Below are 21,309 nucleotides of genomic sequence, written 5' to 3'. Positions count from 1 at the left end.
CACATTTTTGTTGGGTAAGGGGTATTAAGCCTTACGGAACCAAGGCGGGTAGATGGAGTCAAGATACAGATCAGCTGTGATCTAATTGAATGACAGAACAGGCTCGGCGGGGGGCTGAATGGCCTCCTTCTGTTCCTATGTACACACTGTTCCTCCTCCCTGCGTCCCGTGTTGAAGTCCAGACTCATTGCTGCCGTCTGCTGCTGCAACTCATCCTTTCCCATCACCTCAACATGCTGCAACTCCTCTGCACCCCCCTCCACAATCCTCCCTAAAACCGACTGCTTTCTAAAGCTTGGCGCCACCTAAGAGACAACTCCCGTGTTTACCTGCTCTCTTACTCATTGCTGCGTTGGTGGTGCCCGATACTGGGTGTCTTGCGTTGCTCAGTAGCAGCCAATACTTGGGTGTCTAGAATGCTGGTGTGATTCTGCGGTTAAGAATGTTCTCACCGTCTGCCGCTGACTTGCCCCAACACATTCCAGCGGCCTAAACCTGCACCTCAGCAAAACAACAAGCACAACTGGAAGACAAAACAGCTGTGGGAAAGAGGCTGGATAACATCGAGAATTTCAGATGTGAAATGTCAACATGCTCTTTGTCTCCCCCTCTGAAAGCCTAAATTAACTGACTGGGCTTGGGTTTCATGGTCTCCAGGATGGCCATTCTCCATGCGTGAGCCTGGTGCGAATGAGTTTCCGAAAGCTATTCAACCATGGAGGGCACCGTAGTCGATCTGGCCCTCATCAGGCACTCTCGGTATGGGGGTCACTCCAAAGCACTCAGGCCTGGGAGCCCAAGGCTCATGGGAAGAAAGAACTTTGCATTTATATAGTGCCTTTCACCACCTCAGGACATCCCAAAGCGAATGAAGTACTTTTTGAAGTGTAGTCATTGTTGCAACGTAGGGAAACACAGCAGCCAATTTGCGCACAGCAAGATCCCACAAACAGCAACGAGATCAGTGACCAGATCATCTGTTTTAGGTGTTGATTGAGGGACGCATGGAGGGCAACCAGCGTTTGTGGAACTTAACCCCAGCGAGAGTCAGCCCCTTCAGGAGAGGAGGGGGGAGAAAGATCGTGGCAGAGACATGGTAAATGCACCACACTGGGATCTCCTGGGCCGGGACGTGTCGTGCAAGGACAGGAGGGGAGATTCAGCGTGAGGCAGACGAATCAGTTTTTTTTTGAAGCAGCAACAATTTGTGCTCTCAGTTGAAGAGTCCGTGTCGTTACTTCTGTTGAGCACAGGGTTAAAATCCTTGTATTGAGTCGTATTCTCTATAACTTGCCGCCTCCATTCAAAGCAGAGGCCGGTTGTGACACCCTCTTATCCTCCTCCACCCTTCCACCTTGTCAGTGATGTGTACTTTTATCAGATTCAGCCCAGCTGCCTCCGCTCTGCCTATTCCAGAGAGCCCTGTTTACCAGGATGGGACTTTATAAAACCTGGCCAGGAGTATTCAGGAGGAGTTGGAGCAGAGTATTTATTTTCTCTCAAACAAGTGTTTCTTTTAAAAGAAAGAGCTCCCATTTATACAGCGCCTTTTCACAACCTCAGGTCGTCCCAAAGCGCCTTACAGCCAATGAAGCACTTTTTGAAGTGTAGTCACTGTTGTACTGAGGGAGCGCTGCGCTGTCGGAGGTGTCATCTTTCAGGTGAGACGTTAAACCGAGGCCCCGTCTGCCCCTCTCAGGTGGATGTAAAAGCCTTTCCACCATCTACAAGGCACAAGTCAGGAGTGTGATGGAATACTCTCCACTTGCTTGGATGAGTGCAGCTCCAACAACACTCAAGAAGCTCGACATCATCCAGGACTAAGCAGCCCGCTTGACTGGCACCCCATCCACCATCCTAAACATTCACTCCCTTCACCACCGGCGCGCAGTGGCTGCAGTGTGTACCATCCACAGGATACATTGCAGCAACTCGCCAAGGCTTCTTCGACAGCACCTCCCAAACCCGCGACCTCTACCACCTAGAAGGACAAGAGCAGCAGGAACAACACCACCTGCACGTTCCCCTCCAAGTCACACCCCATCCCGACTTGGAAATATATCGGCCGTTCCTTCATCGTCGCTGGGTCAAAATCCTGGAACTCCCTTCCTAACAGCACTGTGGGAGAACCTTCACCACACGGACTGCAGCGGTTCAAGAAGGCAGCTCACCACCACCTTCTCAAGGGGCAATTAGGGATGGGCAATAAATGCCGGCCTCGCCAGCGACGCCCACATCCCATGAATGAATAATAAAAAAAAAATCCCACGACCACTATTGGAAGAAGAGCAGGGGGAGTTCTCCCCGTGTCCTGGGGCCAATCAACATCACTAAAACAGATGATCTGATCATTATCGGATTGCTGTTTGTGGGATCTTGCTGTGCACAAATTGGCTGCCGCGTTTCCCTACATTACAACAGTGACTACACTTCAAAAAAAAAAGTACTTAATCGGCTGTAAGGTGCTTTGGGACGTTCTGAGGTCATGAAAGGTGCTAAATAAATGCAAGTACTTTCTTTGAATGACACTTCCTCCTTCCAAGCTTTATGTTCACGAAACCCAAGCTTGGTGCCATCACATGACCATTACCAGACTCGCCTCAACTCCTTTACACTTTCTAACCTTCTGAGGAGGCCTGGCCTCAGGGCAGCCGGGGATGGGCAATAAATGCCACCCTTGCGTGCGACGCCCACATCCCGCGAATTAATATTTTACAAAAAAAAACATTTCTAACCAGTTACAACAGCAGTTTGTAGGTAGCTAGTGTTACCTGGCTTTGCCTGTTTAGGAGCAGTGGCCTTAAAGGGACAGGCCAGGTTAGCAGCTGAACATCACGACTATGCTCCAGAGTGAGGTTACCACCGCAAGCGGTGTGTTAGTCACGGTTCACAATTGCGCTCTATTCTATAGAGGTGTAAGCACCAGAGGGGGAGATGAGGAGAATGTTTTTTTACACAGCGAGTTGTGATGATCTGGAATTCACTGCCTGAAAGGGCGGTGGAAGCAGATTCAATAATAACTTTCGAAAGGGAATTGGAGAAATACTTGAAAAGGAAAAATTTGCAGGGCCATGGGGAAAGAGCAGGGGATTGGGACTAATTGGATAGCTCTCTCAAAGAGCCTTCTTTAATTACTCCTTCATTAATTTAAAAATGAATATATTTTACAATTGGGATCGTTGCAGGAGAAGAACAGCCCAGAACCAGAGTCCTGTGGCCAACATTTAATGTGCAGGATTTGAGTGTCTGTGTCTGGACATCCTGCATGTGGAATGAATATTATCACTTTATGACGTCGTATTTTGTTTCTGAGAAAGAATGTCACTTTATCTGGAATCACTGAGCAAACGTTTATACTTGGGCTTCAGCGGAGGCTGAATCACAGAGACTTATAGACACAGGAGATGCCAGGATTTGATCCCTGCTCTGCTGAGATAGCTGATGCAGCAGGTCGGGGGGCTTTACAACTGGCCTTTGCAACCTTGAGCTTGGAAGGGTGTCAGCCGTAGCTTAGTGGGGATCTCTCTTGTCTCTAAGTCAGAAAGTCGTGGGTTCGAACCCCACTATAGAGACTTGAGCCCCATAATCCAAGCCGACACTCCCAGTGCAGTACTGAGGGAGTGCTGCACTGTCGGAGGTGCCGTCTTTCAGATGAGACGTTAAACCGAGGCCCCATCTGCCCCCTCAGGTGGATGTAGAAGATCCCATGGAACTATTTTGAAGAAGAGCAGGGGGGAGTTCTCCCCGGTGGCGCAGAGCCAATATTTATCCCTCAACCAAAAACACTAAAAACAGATTATCTGATCATTATCTCATTGCTGTTCGTGGGAGCTGACTGTGCACAAATTGGGACGAGCTGAGGTCGTGAAAGGTACTACCTAAATGCAAGTCTTTTTTTCCCAAAATAATAAGTTGCTGATTCCATCGTGTGCCCCTTGCAGGATAGTGCACCCTACAGTTGAGTGGTGGGTGAACACACCACAGTTGAATAGACTCCCAGCACTCACCAGGAGGAACGGCCATATCAAAGAGGGGCACCAGTTTGATGGGACAGTGTAGAGGGAGCTTTACTCTGTATCTAACCCTGTACCTGCCCTGGGAGTGTTTGATGGGACAGTGTAGAGGGAGCTTTACTCTGTATCTAACCCGTGCTGTACCTGCCCTGGGAGTGTTTGATGGGACAGTGTAGAGGGAGCTTTACTCTGTATCTAACCCTGTACCTGCCCTGGGAGTGTTTGATGGGACAGTGTAGAGGGAGCTTTACTCTGTATCTAACCCTGAACCTGCTCCGGGAGTGTTTGATGGGACAGTGTAGAGGGAGCTTTACTCTGTATCTAACCCGTGCTGTACCTGCCCTGGGAGTGTTTGATGGGACAGTGTAGAGGGAGCTTTACTCTGTAACTAACCCGTGCTGTACCTGCCCTGGGAGTGTTTGATGGGACAGTGTAGAGGGAGCTTTACTCTGTATCTAACCCGTGCTGTACCTGCCCTGGGAGTGTTTGATGGGACAGTGTAGAGGGAGCTTTACTCTGTATCTAACCCGTGCTGTACCTGCCCTGGGAGTGTTTGATGGGACAGTGTAGAGGGAGCTTTACTCTGTATCTAACCCGTGCTGTACCTGCCCTGGGAGTGTTTGATGGAACAGTGTAGAGGGAGCTTTACTCTGTATCTAACCCGTGCTGTACCTGCCCTGGGAGTGTTTGATGGGACAGTGTAGAGGGAGCTTTACTCTGTAACTAACCCGTGCTGTACCTGCCCTGGGAGTGTTTGATGGGACAGTGTAGAGGGAGCTTTACTCTGTATCTAACCCGTGCTGTACCTGCCCTGGGAGTGTTTGATGGGACAGTGTAGAGGGAGCTTTAATCTGTATCTAACCTGTGCTGTACCTGCCCTGGGAGTGTTTGATGGGACAGTGTAGAGGGAGCTTTACTCTATATCTGGCCCAAAAGTTAAAATTCTAAATTGGGGAAAGGCCAATTTTGATGGTATTAGACAGGAACTTTCAGAAGTTGATTGGGAGAGTCTGTTGGCAGGCAAAGGGACGTCTGGTAAGTGGGAGGCTTTCAAAAGTGTGTTAACCAGGGTTCAGGGTAAGCACATTCCTTATAAAGTGAAGGGCAAGGCTGGTAGAAGTAGGGAACCTTGGATGACTCGGGAGATTGAGGCCCTAGTCAAAAAGAAGAAGGAGGCATATGACATGCATAGGCAGCTGAGATCAAGTGGATCCCTTGAAGAGTATAGAGATTGCCGGAGTAGAGTTAAGAGAGAAATCAGGAGGGCAAAAAGGGGACATGAGATTGCTTTGGCAGTTAAGGCAAAGGAGAATCCAAAGAGCTTCTACAAATACATGAAGGGCAAAAGAGTAACTAGGGAGAGAGTAGGGTCTCTTAAGGATCAACAAGGTCATCTATGTGCGGAACCACAAGAGATGGGTGAGATCCTGAATGAATATTTCACATCGGTATTTACGGTTGAGAAAGGCATGGATGTTAGGGAACTTGGGGAAATAAATAGTGATGTCTTGAGGAGTGTACATATTACAGAGAGGGAGGTGCTGGAAGTCTTAACGCGTATCAAGGTAGATAAATCTCCGGGACCTGATGAAATGTATCCCAGGACGTTATGGGAGGTTAGGGAGGAAATTGCGGGTCCCCTAGCAGAGATATTTGAATCACCGACAGCTACAGGTGAGGTGCCTGAAGATTGGAGGGTAGCAAATGTTGTGCCTTTGTTTAAGAAGGGCGGCAGGGAAAAGCCTGGGAACTACAGACCGGTGAGCCTGACATCTGTAATGGGTAAGTTGTTAGAGGGTATTCTGAGGGACAGGATCTACAGGCATTTGGAGAGGCAGGGACTGATTAGGAACAGTCAGCATGGTTTTGTGAGAGGAAAATCATGTCTCACGAATTTGATTGAGTTTTTTGAAGGGGTAACCAAGAAGATAGATGAGGGCTGTGCAGTAGACGTGGTCTACATGGACTTCAGCAAAGCCTTTGACAAGGTACCGCATGATAGGTTGTTACATAAGGTTAAATCTCATGGGATCCAAGATGAGGTAGCCAATTGGATACAAAATTGGCTTGACGACAGAAGACAGAGGGTGGTTGTAGAGGGTTGTTTTTCAAACTGGAGGCCTGTGTCCAGCGGTGTGCCTCAGGGATCGGTGCTGGGTCCGCTGTTATTTGTTATTTATATTAATGATTTGGATGAGAATTTAGGAGGCATGGTTAGTAAGTTTGCAGATGACACCAAGATTGGTGGCATTGTGGACAGTGAAGAAGGTTATCTAGGATTGCAACGGGATCTTAATAAATTGGGCCAGTGGGCCGATGAATGGCAGATGGAGTTTAATTTAGATAAATGTGAGGTGATGCATTTTGGTAGATCGAATCGGGCCAGGACCTACTCCGTTAATGGTAGGGCATTGGGGAGAGTTATAGAACAAAGAGATCTAGGAGTACAGGTTCATAGCTCCTTGAAAGTGGAGTCACAGGTGGATAGGGTGGTCAAGAAGGCATTCGGCATGCTTGGTTTCATTGGTCAGAACATTGAATACAGGAGTTGGGATGTCTTGTTGAAGTTGTACAGGACATTAGTAAGGCCACACTTGGAATACTGTGTACAGTTCTGGTCACCCTATTATAGAAAGGATATTATTAAACTAGAAAGAGTGCAGAAAAGATTTACTAGGATGCTACCGGGACTTGATGGTTTGACTTATAGGGAGAGGTTAGATAGACTGGGACTTTTTTCCCTGGAGAGTGGGAGGTTTAGGGGTGATCTTATAGAAGTCTATAAAATAATGAGGGGCATAGATAAGGTAGATAGTCAAAATCTTTTCCCAAAGGTAGGGGAGTCTATAACGAGGGGACATAGATTTAAGGTGAGAGGGGAGAGATACAAAAGGGTCCAGAGGGGCAATTTTTTCACTCAAAGGGTGGTGAGTGTCTGGAACGAGCTGCCAGAGGCAGTAGTAGAGGCGGGTACAATTTTGTCTTTTAAAAAGCATTTGGACAGTTACATGGGTAAGATGGGTATAGAGGGATATGGGCCAAGTGCAGGCAATTGGGACTAGCATAGTGGTATAAACTGGGCGACATGGACATGTTGGGCCGAAGGGCCTGTTTCCATGTTGTAAACTTCTATGATTCTATGATATATCTAGCCCATGCTGTACCTGCCCATCAAACACTCCCAGGGCAGGTACAGCATGGGTTAAACTTGACTTCATTGCCCCTTCAAGGACAAGCATTGATTTTAAGTTGCCTTAAACTTGTTTCACTCAGGAGCGAGCTTTGTCCCATCAGTCTGGGCTGGATTGCAGTCCTGGCCCCAGTGGTGAAGAGCCGATGTACTCAGTGATTGCACCACCCAACCTGCGGGAGTAGGTGCAGGAAACTGCTCATACCCACTGCTTGCTCTCAGTTTTAGGACTTGCAAATCATGCGCCACTGGCAGTATCACTAGTTAACTGCGGTGGGAGCTAGTCAGTGCTGTTTCCAGGACGTTGGGAGTTTATGATTTGGCAGACCGCCCAGTTGAGTCATGTGTGTCTGTGTTCCATGCCTGGCTTGGCTTATCAATAGCAGGCGACTGCATATTCAGCTCTAAGCACTCCGAATCCACTGATCAGTCCCTGGAGCCTGGGCTCAACCCAACTGTGTATTGTCGGGGAGTTTAATTTTATTACTGCCGAACTGAGGATGAGCTAACATTTTCTATTCCGCTGTGAACAGAGACAGTGCTGGTATGTACAAATGTGTTGAGATCTTACTAGAAAGACAAACTATCTCAGATCTGCTTCTTCCAGATTAAGTGAACTCTGAATCAACAAGTGTTTATTATTTCTGCCTGTCACTGGGCAACGTCTGACCGTGACCGTCGCCGGGCGGCGTCTGACCGCGACCGTCGCCGGGCGGCGTCTGACCGCGACCGTCGCCGGGCAACGTCTGACCGCGACCGTCGCCGGGCAACGTCTGACCGCGACCGTCGCAGGGCGGCGTCTGACCGCGACCGTCGCAGTGCGGCGTCTGACCGCGACCGTCGCAGTGCGGCGTCTGACCGCGACCGTCGCCGGGCGACGTCTGACCGCGACCGTCGCCGGGCGGCGTCTGACCGCGACCGTCGCCGGGCGGCGTGTGACCGTGACTGTCACAGCGGCGTCTGACCGCGACTGTCGCCAGGCGGCGTCTGACCGCGACCGTCGCCGGGAGGCGTCTGACCGCGACCGTCGCAGGGCGGCGTGTGACCGCGACCGTCGCCAGGCGGCATCTGACCGCGACTGTCACAGCGGCTAGCTTGGCCCCCCGAGTTCGGTAAATTGAAACAGTTTATAAATGTTGAAGAGGGGATCACTCGTGCTCCCTGGTAGCTGAGCTGGTGGGCCTCCTACTGAACCACGCAGACCCAAAGGACCCTGGGCCAATCCCCTGGTCTACACTGAGTTCGTTGCTCATGATCTTGGCAGCGGTTGGGGTGAAACTGTTGGACTGAGTGCCCCTGGGTTGAGGGGATGGGTTGGAATAAGCCAGAGTTCCTGCTTCAAATTAAAAGTAAAGCAAGAACTCCCATTTCTATTGCGCCTTGCACGACCTCAGGACGTCCCAAAAGTGCTTTACAGCCAATGAAGTATTTTTGAAGTGTCGTCACTGTTGTAATGTAGGAAATGTGGCAGCCAATTTACGCACAGCAAGATCCCACAAACAGCAATGTGATAATGACCAGATAATCTGTCTTTTTAAGTGATGTTGGTTGAGGGATAAATATTGGCCCCAGGACACCGGGGAGAACTCCCCCTGCTCTTCTTCCAATAGTGGCCAAGGGATCTGAGAGGGGCAGACGGGGCCTCTATTTAACGTCTCATCCGAAATGGACAAGCGTGCGCCGAGCAGTGATCTAGCTGACTGGCTCCCTCTCTATGCTAAGCGGGTCCAGGGGCCTTCCTACTCTGCATGGTTCACACAGAGCCCAGTATGAGTGGGGACAAGAGAGCTGCGGGGGAGGCAACTGAATAAAACACAAGCAATGAAAAGAATCCTGGTGTCAGTTTGGCTCGGTGAGTATCACTCATCTCTCTGAGTCTGAGGGTTGTGGCGTTCAATCCCCACTCCAGGACCTGAAAGATAATCCTGGCTGACATTCCAGTGCAAGAGTGAGGGAGCGCTGCACTGTCGGAGGTGCTGTCTTTCCCACAAACTCCGTTCCTTAGCCACCGATTCCATCCCTCTCCCTGGCCACTGTCTGAGGTTGGACCAGGCCGTTCGCAACCTCGTGTCCTATTTGACCCTGAGATGAGCTTCTGACCACATATCTGCTCCGTCACCAAGACCGCCCACTTCCACCTCCGTTACATCGCCCGTCTCCGCCCCGCCTCAGCTCATCTGCTGCTGAAACCCTCATCCATACCCTTTGTTTCCTCCAGACTGGGCTATTCCAATCCTCTCCTGGCCGGCCTCCCATCTTCCACCCTCCATAAACTTCAGCTCATCCAAAACTCTGCTGCCCCCCACCGTATCCTAACTCGCACCAAGTCCCGTTCACCCATCACCCCCTGTGCTCGCTGACCTACACTGGCTCCCGGTCCGGGAACACCTCGATTTTAAAATTCTCATCCTCATGTTCAAATCCCTCCATGACCCTCGCCCCCCCTAACCCCCCATCTCTGTAACCTCCTCCAGCCCCTACAACCCTCCGAGATCTCTGCGCTCCTCCAATTCTGGCCTCTTGCGCATCCCCGATTTCCATCGCTCCACCATTGGCGGCCGTGCCTTCAGCTGCCTGGGCCCTAAGCTCTGGAATTCCCTCCCTAAACCTCTCCGCCTCTCTCTCCTCCTTTAAGACTCTCCTTAAAACCTCCCTCTTTGACCAAGCTTTTGGTCACCTGTCCTAATATCTCCTTATGCGGCTCGGTGTCAGATTATGTTTGGTAATCGTTCCTGTGAAGCACCTTGGGACGTTTTACTACGTTAAAGGTGCTATATAAATACATGTAGAAGTTATAGTCTTTCGGGATGAGACATTAAACCATCTCTCACTGGTTCAAGTGGCATTATTTGAAGAAGAGCAGGGGAGTTCTCCCGGTGCCCTGGTCAGCATTCCTCCCTCAGCCAACATCACCAAAAACCAGGTAAACAGGCCATCCATCTCATCTGTCTGTGGGACCTTGCTGTGTGCAAATTGCCTGCCACGTTTGCCTACGCAACAGCAGTGACTGCACTTCCAAAGTAATTCAGTATATGTGAAGCTGATGTGATACGATAATATGTAAATACCAGCCTTTTTAACGGAAGGATGTGCCTGTTAACCGCAGGGAGTTGGCACATTACAGTGAGGGGTGTGGTTCACATCTGTTCCTGATTGTGTGGGATCTGACCACACTGATTGGACCTTCCTATCTCAGACAAGTGACTAAGAAATGTTTTTAATAACCGACACGGGGGTATTTTTTTCACGTTATTTTTTCAGTTTGATTTCCTCCCGAGGGTCAATGTTGGGCACAGCTGTCTGTAAGATCGTAGGATCCCTGCATCATTCCCGGTTGTTCCAAATTAACCATGTGTCATTGGTCGCCTGGTCACTGAGCCAATTGTATTCTGAGAATCAATTCCAGCAAAAGCACAATGCAGCTCCCCAGCACCCCTGACCCTTGCTCGCTCCACTCCACTGCCCCCTCGCTCCACTCCACTGCCCCCCCAGCTCACTCCACTGCCCCCTCGCTCCACTCCACTGCCCCCCCAGCTCGCTCCACTGCCCCCCCAGCTCGCTCCACTGCCCCCCCAGCTCGCTCCACTGCCCCCCCAGCTCGCTCCACTGCCCCCCCGCTCCGCTCCACTGCCCCCCCGCTCCACTCCGCTGCCCCCTCGCTCCACTCCACTGCCCCCCCGCTCCACTCCACTGCCCCCTCGCTCCACTCCACTGCCCCCCCGCTCCACTCCGCTGCCCCCTCGCTCCACTCCACTGCCCCCCCGCTCCGCTCCACTGCCCCCTCGCTCCGCTCCACTGCCCCCTCGCTCCACTCCACTGCCCCCTCGCTCCACTCCGCTGCCCCCCCAGCTCGCTCCGCTGCCCCCTCGCTCCGCTCCGCTGCCCCCTCGCTCCGCTCCGCTGCCCCCTCGCTCCGCTCCGCTGCCCCCTCGCTCCGCTCCGCTGCCCCCTCGCTCCGCTCCGCTGCCCCCTCGCTCCGCTGCCCCCTCGCTCCGCTCCGCTGCCCCCTCGCTCCGCTCCGCTGCCCCCTCGCTCGCTCCGCTGTCCCCTCGCTCGCTCCGCTGTCCCCCCGCTCCGCTCCGCTGCCCCCCGCTCCGCTCCGCTGCCCCCTCGCTCCGCTCCGCTGCCCCCTCGCTCCGCTCCGCTGCCCCCTCGCTCCGCTCCGCTGCCCCCTCGCTCCGCTCCGCTGCCCCCTCGCTCCGCTCCGCTGCCCCCTCGCTCCGCTCCGCTGCCCCCCGCGTTCCGCTCCGCTGCCCCCCGCTCCGCTCCGCTGCCCCCCGCTCCGCTCCGCTGCCCCCTCGCTCCGCTCCGCTGCCCCCTCGCTCGCTCCCTCGACCCCTGCTCGCTCCCTCGACCCCCACTCGCTCTCCTGAACCCCGCTTGCTCTGCCGGTGCCGTGCTCACTCTCCCGCCCCGGATTTAGAGGCACTGGAGAAGGTGCAAAAAAGATTCACAGGGATGATACCAGAACTGAGAGGTGATTCCTATCAGGAAAGATTGAACAGGCTGGGGCTCTTTTCTCTCGAAAAGAGAAGGCTGAGGGGTGACCTGATAGAGGTCTTTAAAATGATGACAGGGTTCGATAGGGTAAACGGAGAGAAGATGTTTCCACTTGTGGGGGAGACCAGGGGCCATAAATATAAGAGAGTCACTAATAAATCCAATAGGGAATTCAGGAGAAACTTCTTCACCCAGAGAGTGGTGAGAATGTGGAACTCACTCCCACAAGGAGTGGTTGAGGTGAATAGTGTAGATGCATTTAAGGGGAAGCTCGATAAACACATGAGAAAGGATATGCTGATAGAGTGAGATAAAATCAGGAGGGACGAGGCTCGTATGGAGCATAAACATAGGCATAGAGCAGTTGGGCTGAATGGCCTGTTTTTGTGCTGTAAATTCGATGTAACACTGCCCATAGTCTATGTGTCTTTACACGCTGTTAGCACAGCGATGACTCATGGTCGATGCATTCCATTGCATAACTGCCTGTAAACTTCACTCAGTCAAATAAACATTCTGCACTGCCCAGTGTTGCACATGATGGACTGGATTCCATGGGACACTGCCCCCTTGTGTGGCTTCAGTTCAGAAGATATATTATTTATGTTATATATTTATACATGTGACAGATTAAAGCTGAGTAAATCTCTGGCACTTTAAACCAAAGCTGCAGTCTATTCTCTGGGATAGTTTTGTGCTCCAATCCTCTTCCCTCCCCTCTCCAAACAAAAGCCACCAGTGACTTTTCAGCTTACTGATTCTTCCACTCCCTTTTCGCTCTGGTGACAGGGGTACTGTGATTAAAGAAAAGAAAGACTTGCATTTATACAGTGCCTTAGAAGACCTCCGGACCTCCCAAAGCACCTTACAGCCAGTGAAGTACTTTTGAAGTGTGCTCACTGTTGTAATGTAGGAAACGCGGCAGCCAATTTGTGCACAGCAAGATCCCACAAACAGCAATGTGATAATGAACAGATAATCTGTTTTTTTTTTAGTGTAAACAATTTTACAACACCAAGTTATAGTCCAGCAATTTTATTTTAAATTCACAAGCTTTCGGAGATTTTCTCCTTCCTCAGGCAAATGTGTTAGTGATGTTGGTTGAGGGATAAATATTGGCCCCAGGACACTGGGGAGAACTCCCCCTGCTCTTCTTCCAATAGTGGCCGTGGGATCTTTTACATCCACCCGAGAGGGGCAGACGGAGCCTCGGTTTAACGTCTCATCCGAAAGACGGCACCTCCGACAGTGCGGCGCTCCCTCAGTACTGACCCTCCGACAGTGCAGCGCTCCCTCAGTACTGACCCTCCGACAGTGCAGCGCTCCCTCAGTACTGACCCTCCGACAGTGCAGCGCTCCCTCAGTACTGACCCTCCGACAGTGCAGCGCTCCCTCAGTACTGACCCTCCGACAGTGCAGCGCTCCCTCAGTACTGACCCTCCGACAGTGCGGCGCTCCCTCAGTACTGACCCTCCGACAGTGCGGCGCTCCCTCAGTACTGACCCTCCGACAGTGCGGCGCTCCCTCAGTACTGACCCTCCGACAGTGCAGCGCTCCCTCAGTACTGGCACCAGAATTGTCGGTCTGGATTATGGGGCTCAAGTCTCTGGAGTGGGGGCTCGAACCCATGAATTTAAAGAATTAATATTTCCCTTTCAAAGGTGCGGCTCCAGGCTTTTTGCTGAAGCATTGAGTGTAACCCCGAATGCAATTAATTCTCTTGTCTGCTTTGACCGCAGATCTCGTGTGAGGAGAAAGGCCAAGTGGAGATTGAAAGGGCCCAGCCCTGTTACCATAGTGAAGATACAGAAGCTGCAGCCCGTCAGGAAGTGTGTTCGAGAGGGCGGAATCAAAAGTTCTTCGGTAGATTTGTACCGCTGCTGGGCAATTTAACTCTCTCATCACCCCCCGTGCATGTTGCCTCCAAATTATCACAGGATCATCTCTTTTGTTTAGCTCCATCAAGGGCTGCCACCCTGATCTTCAAACCTGCGAGTGTTGGCAGTGGGACCTTCTACTGAATCAGGAGAAGACCAGCAATCTTCATCTTCACTGAGGACAGCAGTTATTGGTACCAGACTGCCACCGAGAGAGAGAGGGAGAGATTACAAAAAGATGTCCGCCAAGGCTCCCATCTACCTGAAGCGGGCGAGCCGGAAAGGGAAGAAGGAGAAGTTGCGGGATATCTTATCCTCAGACATGATCAGCCCACCCCTAGGCGACTTCCGTCACACCATTCACATCGGGACAGGAGGAGAGGACGACGTCTTCGGAGACATATCCTTCTTGAAAGGGAAGTTTCACCTGCTGCCGGGCAAGCACGGAGGCACGCTTTCGCAGAAGGCCGGCCGCTACGTGTCCTACGAGTTTACCCGGACTGCCAGCTTGCACGGTGACCAGCAGCAGCTGGCGGAGAACTCCTCGCCCCTCTTGAAGAACGCCATCTCCCTGCCCGTGATAGGGGGCCCTCAAGCGCTCAGCCTGCCCGCAGCCGAGGCCCCCCCAAAACCGCCCAGGCTGCACTTGGACGATAAGGAGGGAGAACCCCCTCCCAAGGAAAGCCAAGAGGGGGGAGAAACGGCCAAGAAGGTGGATCCTCCGGACGCTGGCACCAACGCCGGACAGTCCGAGGCGAAGGAACTGTCTCAGGAGGATCAAGGCACCAACAACCTTGTCAGCGCAAAGATGGCCTTTGTCAGGAAAGAGCGTCCAGAGAAGACCTTGCTCTCCCATGCTGTCTCCCTCCTCTCCCTTCACCTGGATCTGGGTCCGTCCATCTTAGACGATGTCCTTCAGATCATGGACAAAGAGCAGGATGTTAATGGGCCGGTCCATCCGGGCGTGGGGGGTTTGGTCCACGAGTCCAGCCCCAGGTGTGAGATCCTTTCCTTGCAGTAGTAGCCCCCACTGTCGTTGGGGGGTCTCACTGAGACCAGTACTGACCCGGCTGCTCTTTAGATTGTTGAGCAGCCTGAGATGGACGGGGCAGGGGGGGGGGGTGGGGGGAGAGACACTTAATCATAAACTAATGGCATTAACTATTATAGCAATAAACATTACATTTGTGGAGATGTCTAACCACGAGCTGAGCTGAGGAAGCTGATCGCCCGTTGGGCTGCGAACACCGGCCTCAACCCGGGAGCGGACGCTTGTGACTATTCAGTCAGGAGAGCTTCACCCACGTGTCATACACGAATGACCCAGCAAGTGTTGGACCCCAGCCCTGCGTCCCCGCTCCTCCTGTAGGGGGCACCGCGTGTGGAGTTCTGACCAATGGTACATCTGGAAGAGACCCTCTGGATGGTTCGTTCTGGAGATACTCAATCAACCTTGTTCAGGGGGTGGGGAGGAGGTGATTATTTTTTGGGGGGGGTAGAAAGGAGAAATGGCGACAGGAATGCTCCCCGGCTATTTGAAGACGCACGTTTATTGCGATCAGAGTATTACACGTGTTTAAGCAAACACTTGCAGTCGGTCAGATATAACCAGCAACAGACGGGGACTTTTGTTCCCATCAGTCTGGAACCCAGATTGGCGATTGGGCCCGTGTCTAACCCACTGCAGTGCCCAACCTCCCCGCCCAGCATTTACAGTCAGAGGAAACTCTCTCCTCAGACCATTGAAGGTTCGATGATTTCAGTTTGTCCGCTGAGTGACGCCGGTGACTGGTTTAAACTGACAGGGAGGAGGCACTCAATCCTCAAATCATAGGAGTTATCACACTGAGCCAATATGCTTCAGTCTGACTCTTCCTTGGGTGTGGCGGTGCAGGGGCCAGAATCGTCCCAAGTACCACCGTCTATGAGCTATTTGACTGTGAGGTGCATCGCAGCTGAGCCCAACCCCGGTCTGGCCCAACCTCCAAAAGTCATAGGATAGTGATCCCAAGTGGGAACCCTGGCTAATTCCTCCCTTCCCGTGTCCCGACACTCACAGGCCACTTAGAATGCCCCTTACTGTTCCTTTGGCTAAAATCAGTGAACTCAGCACAGATAAATTGAAGCCCCAGTGACAGATCTGCACTACCAGTGTGGCTCTCCGGTGTTATACAGTAAACGTCCTGTATCCATCAGAACTTCACTCCAGTGTTGCACAGTTCAAAATGTTCTTTCCAGACTCAACCCATGTTTGGGTTGAATCTATTGTTCAAGACAGTGTATGAACATTTTGCAAACCTGCAATTACACTTCCCTCAAACCCTAATGTCAGCCGTAGATCAGTGGGCAGCACTCGCACCTCTGAAGGTCAGAGGGTCGTGGGTTCAAAGTCCCACTCCAAGGAGCTGAGCCCCATAATCCAGGCCGACACTCCCGGTGCCAGTACTGAGGGAGGGCCGCACTGTCGGAGGGTCAGTACTGAGGGAGCGCCGCACTGTCGGAGGGTCAGTACTGAGGGAGTGCCGCACTGTCGGAGGATCAATACTGAGGGAGCGCCGCACTGTCGGAGGGTCAGTACTGAGGGAGCGCCGCACTGTCGGAGGGTCAGTACTGAGGGAGCGCCGCACTGTCGGAGGGTCAATACTGAGGGAGCGCCGCACTGTCGGAGGGTCAATACTGAGGGAGCGCCGCACTGTCGGAGGGTCAGTACTGAGGGAGCGCTGCACTGTCGGAGGATCAATACTGAGGGAGCGCCGCACTGTCGGAGGGTCAGTACTGAGGGAGCGCTGCACTGTCGGAGGTGCCGTCTTTCGGATGAGACGTTAAACCGAGGCCCCGTCTGCCCCTCTCAGGTGGATGTAAAAGATCCCACGGCCACTATTGGAAGAAGAGCAGGGGGAGTTCTCCCCGGTGTCCTGGGGCCAATATTTATCCCTCAACCAACATCACTAAAAAACAGATTATCTAGTTGCTGTTTGTGGGATTTTGCTATGCTCAAATTTACTGTTGAATTTCCTACATTACAACAGTGACTACACTTCAAAAAGTACTTCATTGGCTGTGAAATGCTTTGGGACATCGTGAGGTGGTGAAAGGGGCTGTAGAAATGCAGGTTCGTTCTTCCTTCTTTAGTGTCAGCTGTGCATTGAAATGAGAATATTTCTCAAAGACAGATTCATGTGGATTAACCAGAGCTTGTTATCCTCCAGCCCAGCAGGATGCCTGAAGGACTCGGTTTCTGCAATATTATCATTCATTTCTTACTCCAGTTGGTTTTATGCAGGTGACAATTTAATTTGGCACCTGGAATGTTGCTGCATTATCTTTGTAATCCTGTTAAGTACCTTCATCGGTGAGTCTCATCTCACTAACAAATAGATTGATTGTGGGGAACTGAAACTCGAGATTGTTGCTGTGTCGCGGCCGCCATGCACTGTAAACCCGCGTCTCCCTGAGTAGTGAAAGGCTAAGCATTTTGTCCTTTCCATGGTATTACCTCTAAGTGTCAGCTTGGCTCGGTTGGTATCACTCTTGCCTCTAAACATGGTGGGTTTGAGCTCTCCTCTGGGACTTGAGCTCGTAATCTAGGCCAACACTCCCAGTGCAGTGCGGAGGGAGTGCTGCACTGTCGGAGGTGCCGAATTTCAGATGAGACGTTAAAACAGTACCCTGCCTACCTGATATAAGATCCCGAGGCTCTGTTCATAGAGGAGCAGGCAAGGTGACTGGCCTATATTCCTCCCTCAACCAAAAACAGATTAACCGGTCGTTCGTCTCATTGCTGGGGTCTTTCTGTGCACAAACTGGCTGCCATGTTTGCCAACATTACAACAATGATTGTAGTTCAAAAGTAATTAATTGTCTGAAGCACTTTGGGATATCCTGAGGATATGAAGTCATATATAAATGCCATCAACTGAGCCACTCGGGGAAGCAGAGAACAGTCGATGCATGCTGGTTTGTTGAGGTTTGATCTGGTTTCCATTTACTAGGTCAGTGCTCCTCTCAAATTTCCTCTCTCGTTCCCCCTCCCTGTATCTCCACTGTCGAAATCAAGACGTATCGCATCGCCTCCTACTCTAACTCATTCTGTCCAAGGACATTCTGATTCTTCACTTCCCTCTAGTCCCCTTACCCTCCTGTCCAAGCCCATTCCTCTAGTCCCCGAACTCTCCCATCGAAGCCCATCCCTCCAGTCCCCAACTCTCCCATTGAAGCCCATCCCTCCAGTCCCCTAACTCCCCCATCGAAGCCCCTCCCTCCAGTCCCCAACTCTCCCATCGAAGCCCATCCCTCCAGTCCCCTAACTCTCCCATCGAAGCCCATCCCTCCAGTCCCCTAACTCCCCCATTGAAGCCCATCCCTCCAGTCCCCTAACTCCCCCATCGAAGCCCCTCCCTCCAGTCCCCAACTCTCCCATCGAAGCCCATCCCTCCAGTCCCCTAACTCTCCCATCGAAGCCCCTCCCTCCAGTCCCCAACTCTCCCATCGAAGCCCATCCCTCCAGTCCCCTAACTCCCCCATCGAAGCCCCTCCCTCCAGTCCCCAACTCTCCCATCGAAGCCCATCCCTCCAGTCCCCTAACTCTCCCATCGAAGCCCATCCCTCCAGTCCCCTAACTCTCCCATTGAAGCCCATCCCTCCAGTCCCCAACTCTCCCATCGAAGCCCCTCCCTCCAGTCCCCAACTCTCCCATTGAAGCCCATCCCTCTAGTAACCTAACTCCCCCATCGAAGCCCATCCCTCCAGTCCCCAACTCTCCCATTGAAGCCCATCCCTCTAGTAACCTAACTCTCCCATCGAAGCCCATCCCTCCAGTCCCCAACTCTCCCATTGAAGCCCATCCCTCTAGTAACCTAACTCTCCCATCGAAGCCCCTCCCTCCAGTCCCCAACTCTCCCATTGAAGCCCATCCCTCCAGTCCCCAACTCTCCCATTGAAGCCCATCCCTCCAGTCCCCAACTCTCCCATTGAAGCCCATCCCTCCAGTCCCCAACTCTCCCATCGAAGCCCATCCCTCCAGTCCCCAACTCTCCCATTGAAGCCCATCCCTCCAGTCTCCAACTCTCCCATCGAAGCCCCTCCCTCCAGTCCCCTAACTCTCCCATCGAAGCCCCTCCCTCCAGTCCCCTAACTCTCCCATCGAAGCCCCTCCCTCCAGTCCCCTAACTCCCCCATCGAAGCCCCTCCCTCCAGTCCCCTAACTCTCCCATCGAAGCCCCTCCCTCCAGTCCCCTAACTCTCCCATCGAAGCCCCTCCCTCCAGTCCCCTAACTCCCCCATCGAAGCCCCTCCCTCCAGTCCCCTAACTCTCCCATTGAAGCCCCTCCCTCCAGTCCCCTAACTCTCCCATCGAAGCCCCTCCCTCCAGTCCCCTAACTCTCCCATCGAAGCCCCTCCCTCCAGTCCCCTAACTCTCCCATCGAAGCCCCTCCCTCCAGTCCCCTAACTCTCCCATCGAAGCCCCTCCCTCCAGTCCCCTAACTCCCCCATCGAAGCCCCTCCCTCCAGTCCCCTAACTCTCCCATCGAAGCCCCTCCCTCCAGTCCCCTAACTCTCCCATCGAAGCCCCTCCCTCCAGTCCCCTAACTCTCCCATCGAAGCCCCTCCCTCCAGTCCCCTAACTCTCCCATCGAAGCCCCTCCCTCCAGTCCCCTAACTCCCCCATCGAAGCCCCTCCCTCCAGTCCCCTAACTCTCCCATCGAAGCCCCTCCCTCCAGTCCCCTAACTCTCCCATCGAAGCCCCTCCCTCCAGTCCCCTAACTCTCCCATCGAAGCCCCTCCCTCCAGTCCCCTAACTCTCCCATCGAAGCCCCTCCCTCCAGTCCCCTAACTCCCCCATCGAAGCCCCTCCCTCCAGTCCCCTAACTCTCCCATCGAAGCCCCTCCCTCCAGTCCCCTAACTCTCCCATCGAAGCCCCTCCCTCCAGTCCCCTAACTCCCCCATCGAAGCCCATCCCTCCAGTCCCCTAACTCTCCCATTGAAGCCCATCCCTCCAGTCCCCTAACTGTCCCGTTCAAGCCCATCCCTCTAGTAACCTAACTCTCCCATTGAAGCCCATCCCTCCAGTACCCTAACTCTCCCATCGAAGCCCATCCCTCTAGTAACCTAACTCCCCCATCGGAGCCCCTCCCTCCAGTACCCTAACTCTCCCATCGAAGCCCCTCCCTCCAGTACCCTAACTCTCCCATTGAAGCCCATCCCTCTAGTCCCCTAACTCTCCCATCGAAGCCCATCCCTCTAGTAACCTAACTCTCCCGTCAGGCATGAGCAGGATCAGGTTTGGCTTCGATGCCACACATGGTGGAATAGCTTGCCAGCACTCTGTGTCTAGGTTCACACCCGAGGAATGATCACTTGTGCGAGGCACTGAAGGGCCAGTGTCCGTGGAAGGTCACCCCGACAAGAGTCACCTTCAGGGAGAGGAGTGGGGGAAAATTGTGGTGGGAGTTGGTGGTGAGGCCTGTATTTCAGGGTGGTCACCAGAAAGGAAACTGCCAAGAAGGTGGACGGAGTCTGATGCACGGGAAGAAAGGAAAGGTCTCGCATTTCTACAGTGCTTTTCACCACCTCAGGACGTCTCAAAGCCCTTTACAGCCAATGAAACACTTTCACAGTGTAGTCACTGGTGTAATGTAGGAGAGGTGCCAGCACAATCCGGAATGATTGGAATCAGACCAGCCAGTTCAGTGTGAAGACGTGGGGACGCCTCTGGCCCTTGCTGTGTGTGGGATCTTGCTGTGCACAAATTGGCTGCTGCGTTTCCTACATTACAACAGTGAGCACACTTCCAGAAAAATACTTCATTGGCTGTAAAGCACTTTGGGACGTCCTGAGGTGGCGAAAGGCCCTGGAGAAATCAGAGTCTTTCTTTTCCCTTTAAAGGGTGAACAGTGAGAGACTGTGAGTGTGGGGCCTGTGTTCCATTAATATTTAATATATAAAGCTTGAATAATTCGGGCTCTCTGTGGGGGCCCGAGTATTCTTTTGAATAGAGCTTCAGTAGTTACTTGTGCGGCAGGATGTACATGAGAGGAAACAGAGGTGAAAATAGCCTGGGAAAATCGAACGAGGGCAAGACGAGGGCTGTGGGGATGATCCTAAATCCCGGAACTGAATCCCCTCTGGTGCTTACTTCATTCCGTTTTTTTATTTTTAAAATTTTAATCATCTTTTTGTACTTCAGACAGCTAAAGGTTTCCTCTAGACCTGCTGTTTACAGTCGGGCCTGTGAGACCTTGAGGATTATTACTGCAGACTCAGTACAGCTGCAGTGTTCCCACCTTCCCCCTGTCTCTAAAACTGGGATGATCCATCCTTTGTCCTTGGAATCCCCGTTTTAAAACAACCTGCATTTATATAGCGCCTTTAACGTAGTAAAACGTCCCAGGGCGCTTCACAGGAGCGTAAATCAGACAGAAATTTGACACCGAGCCATGTAAGGAGATATTAGGACAGGTGACCAAAAGCTCGGTCAAAGAGGGAGGTTTTAAGGAGCGTCTTAAAGGAGGAGAGAGAGGGGGGAGAGGTTTAGGGAGGGAATTCCAGAGCTTAGGGCCCAGGCAGCTGAAGGCACGGCCGCCAATGGTGGAGCGATGGGAATCGGGGGATGGACAAGAGGCCAGAATTGGAGGAGCGCAGAGATCTCGGAGGGGTGTAGGGAGCTGGTCAAAAGTGAGCATGAGCAGCCTGCTCCCCGCCCCCATGGCTCAGTGGGCAGCTGCACT

General features: G+C 52.6%; 1 protein-coding gene across 2 annotated transcripts in view; it reads left to right on the top strand.

Annotated features, from left to right (window-relative positions):
• Window positions 1–19,755, top strand: part of LOC137306376 (cdc42 effector protein 2-like) — a 35,413-nt gene extending 15,658 nt beyond the window's left edge. Inside the window, exons 1-2 of one of the 2 annotated variants that reach the window (XM_067975530.1) lie at window positions 7,582–7,747; window positions 13,443–19,755. In XM_067975530.1, the coding sequence (XP_067831631.1) occupies window positions 13,819–14,601 (783 nt within the window). In that variant the 5' untranslated portion in view covers window positions 7,582–7,747; window positions 13,443–13,818 and the 3' untranslated portion in view covers window positions 14,602–19,755. Of the gene's footprint in view, window positions 1–7,581; window positions 7,748–13,442 lie in introns of those variants that run through there. The other variant, XM_067975531.1, reaches the window with a different exon arrangement.
• The last annotated feature ends 1,554 nt before the right edge of the window (window positions 19,756–21,309 follow it).

The sequence above is a fragment of the Heptranchias perlo genome, chromosome 43 (genome assembly GCF_035084215.1).
Source record: "Heptranchias perlo isolate sHepPer1 chromosome 43, sHepPer1.hap1, whole genome shotgun sequence".
NCBI classification, from domain to species: Eukaryota; Metazoa; Chordata; class Chondrichthyes; order Hexanchiformes; family Hexanchidae; genus Heptranchias; species Heptranchias perlo.
The sequence above is the reverse complement of the archived record's forward strand: the minus strand, read 5'-3'. Positions and strand labels throughout refer to the sequence as shown.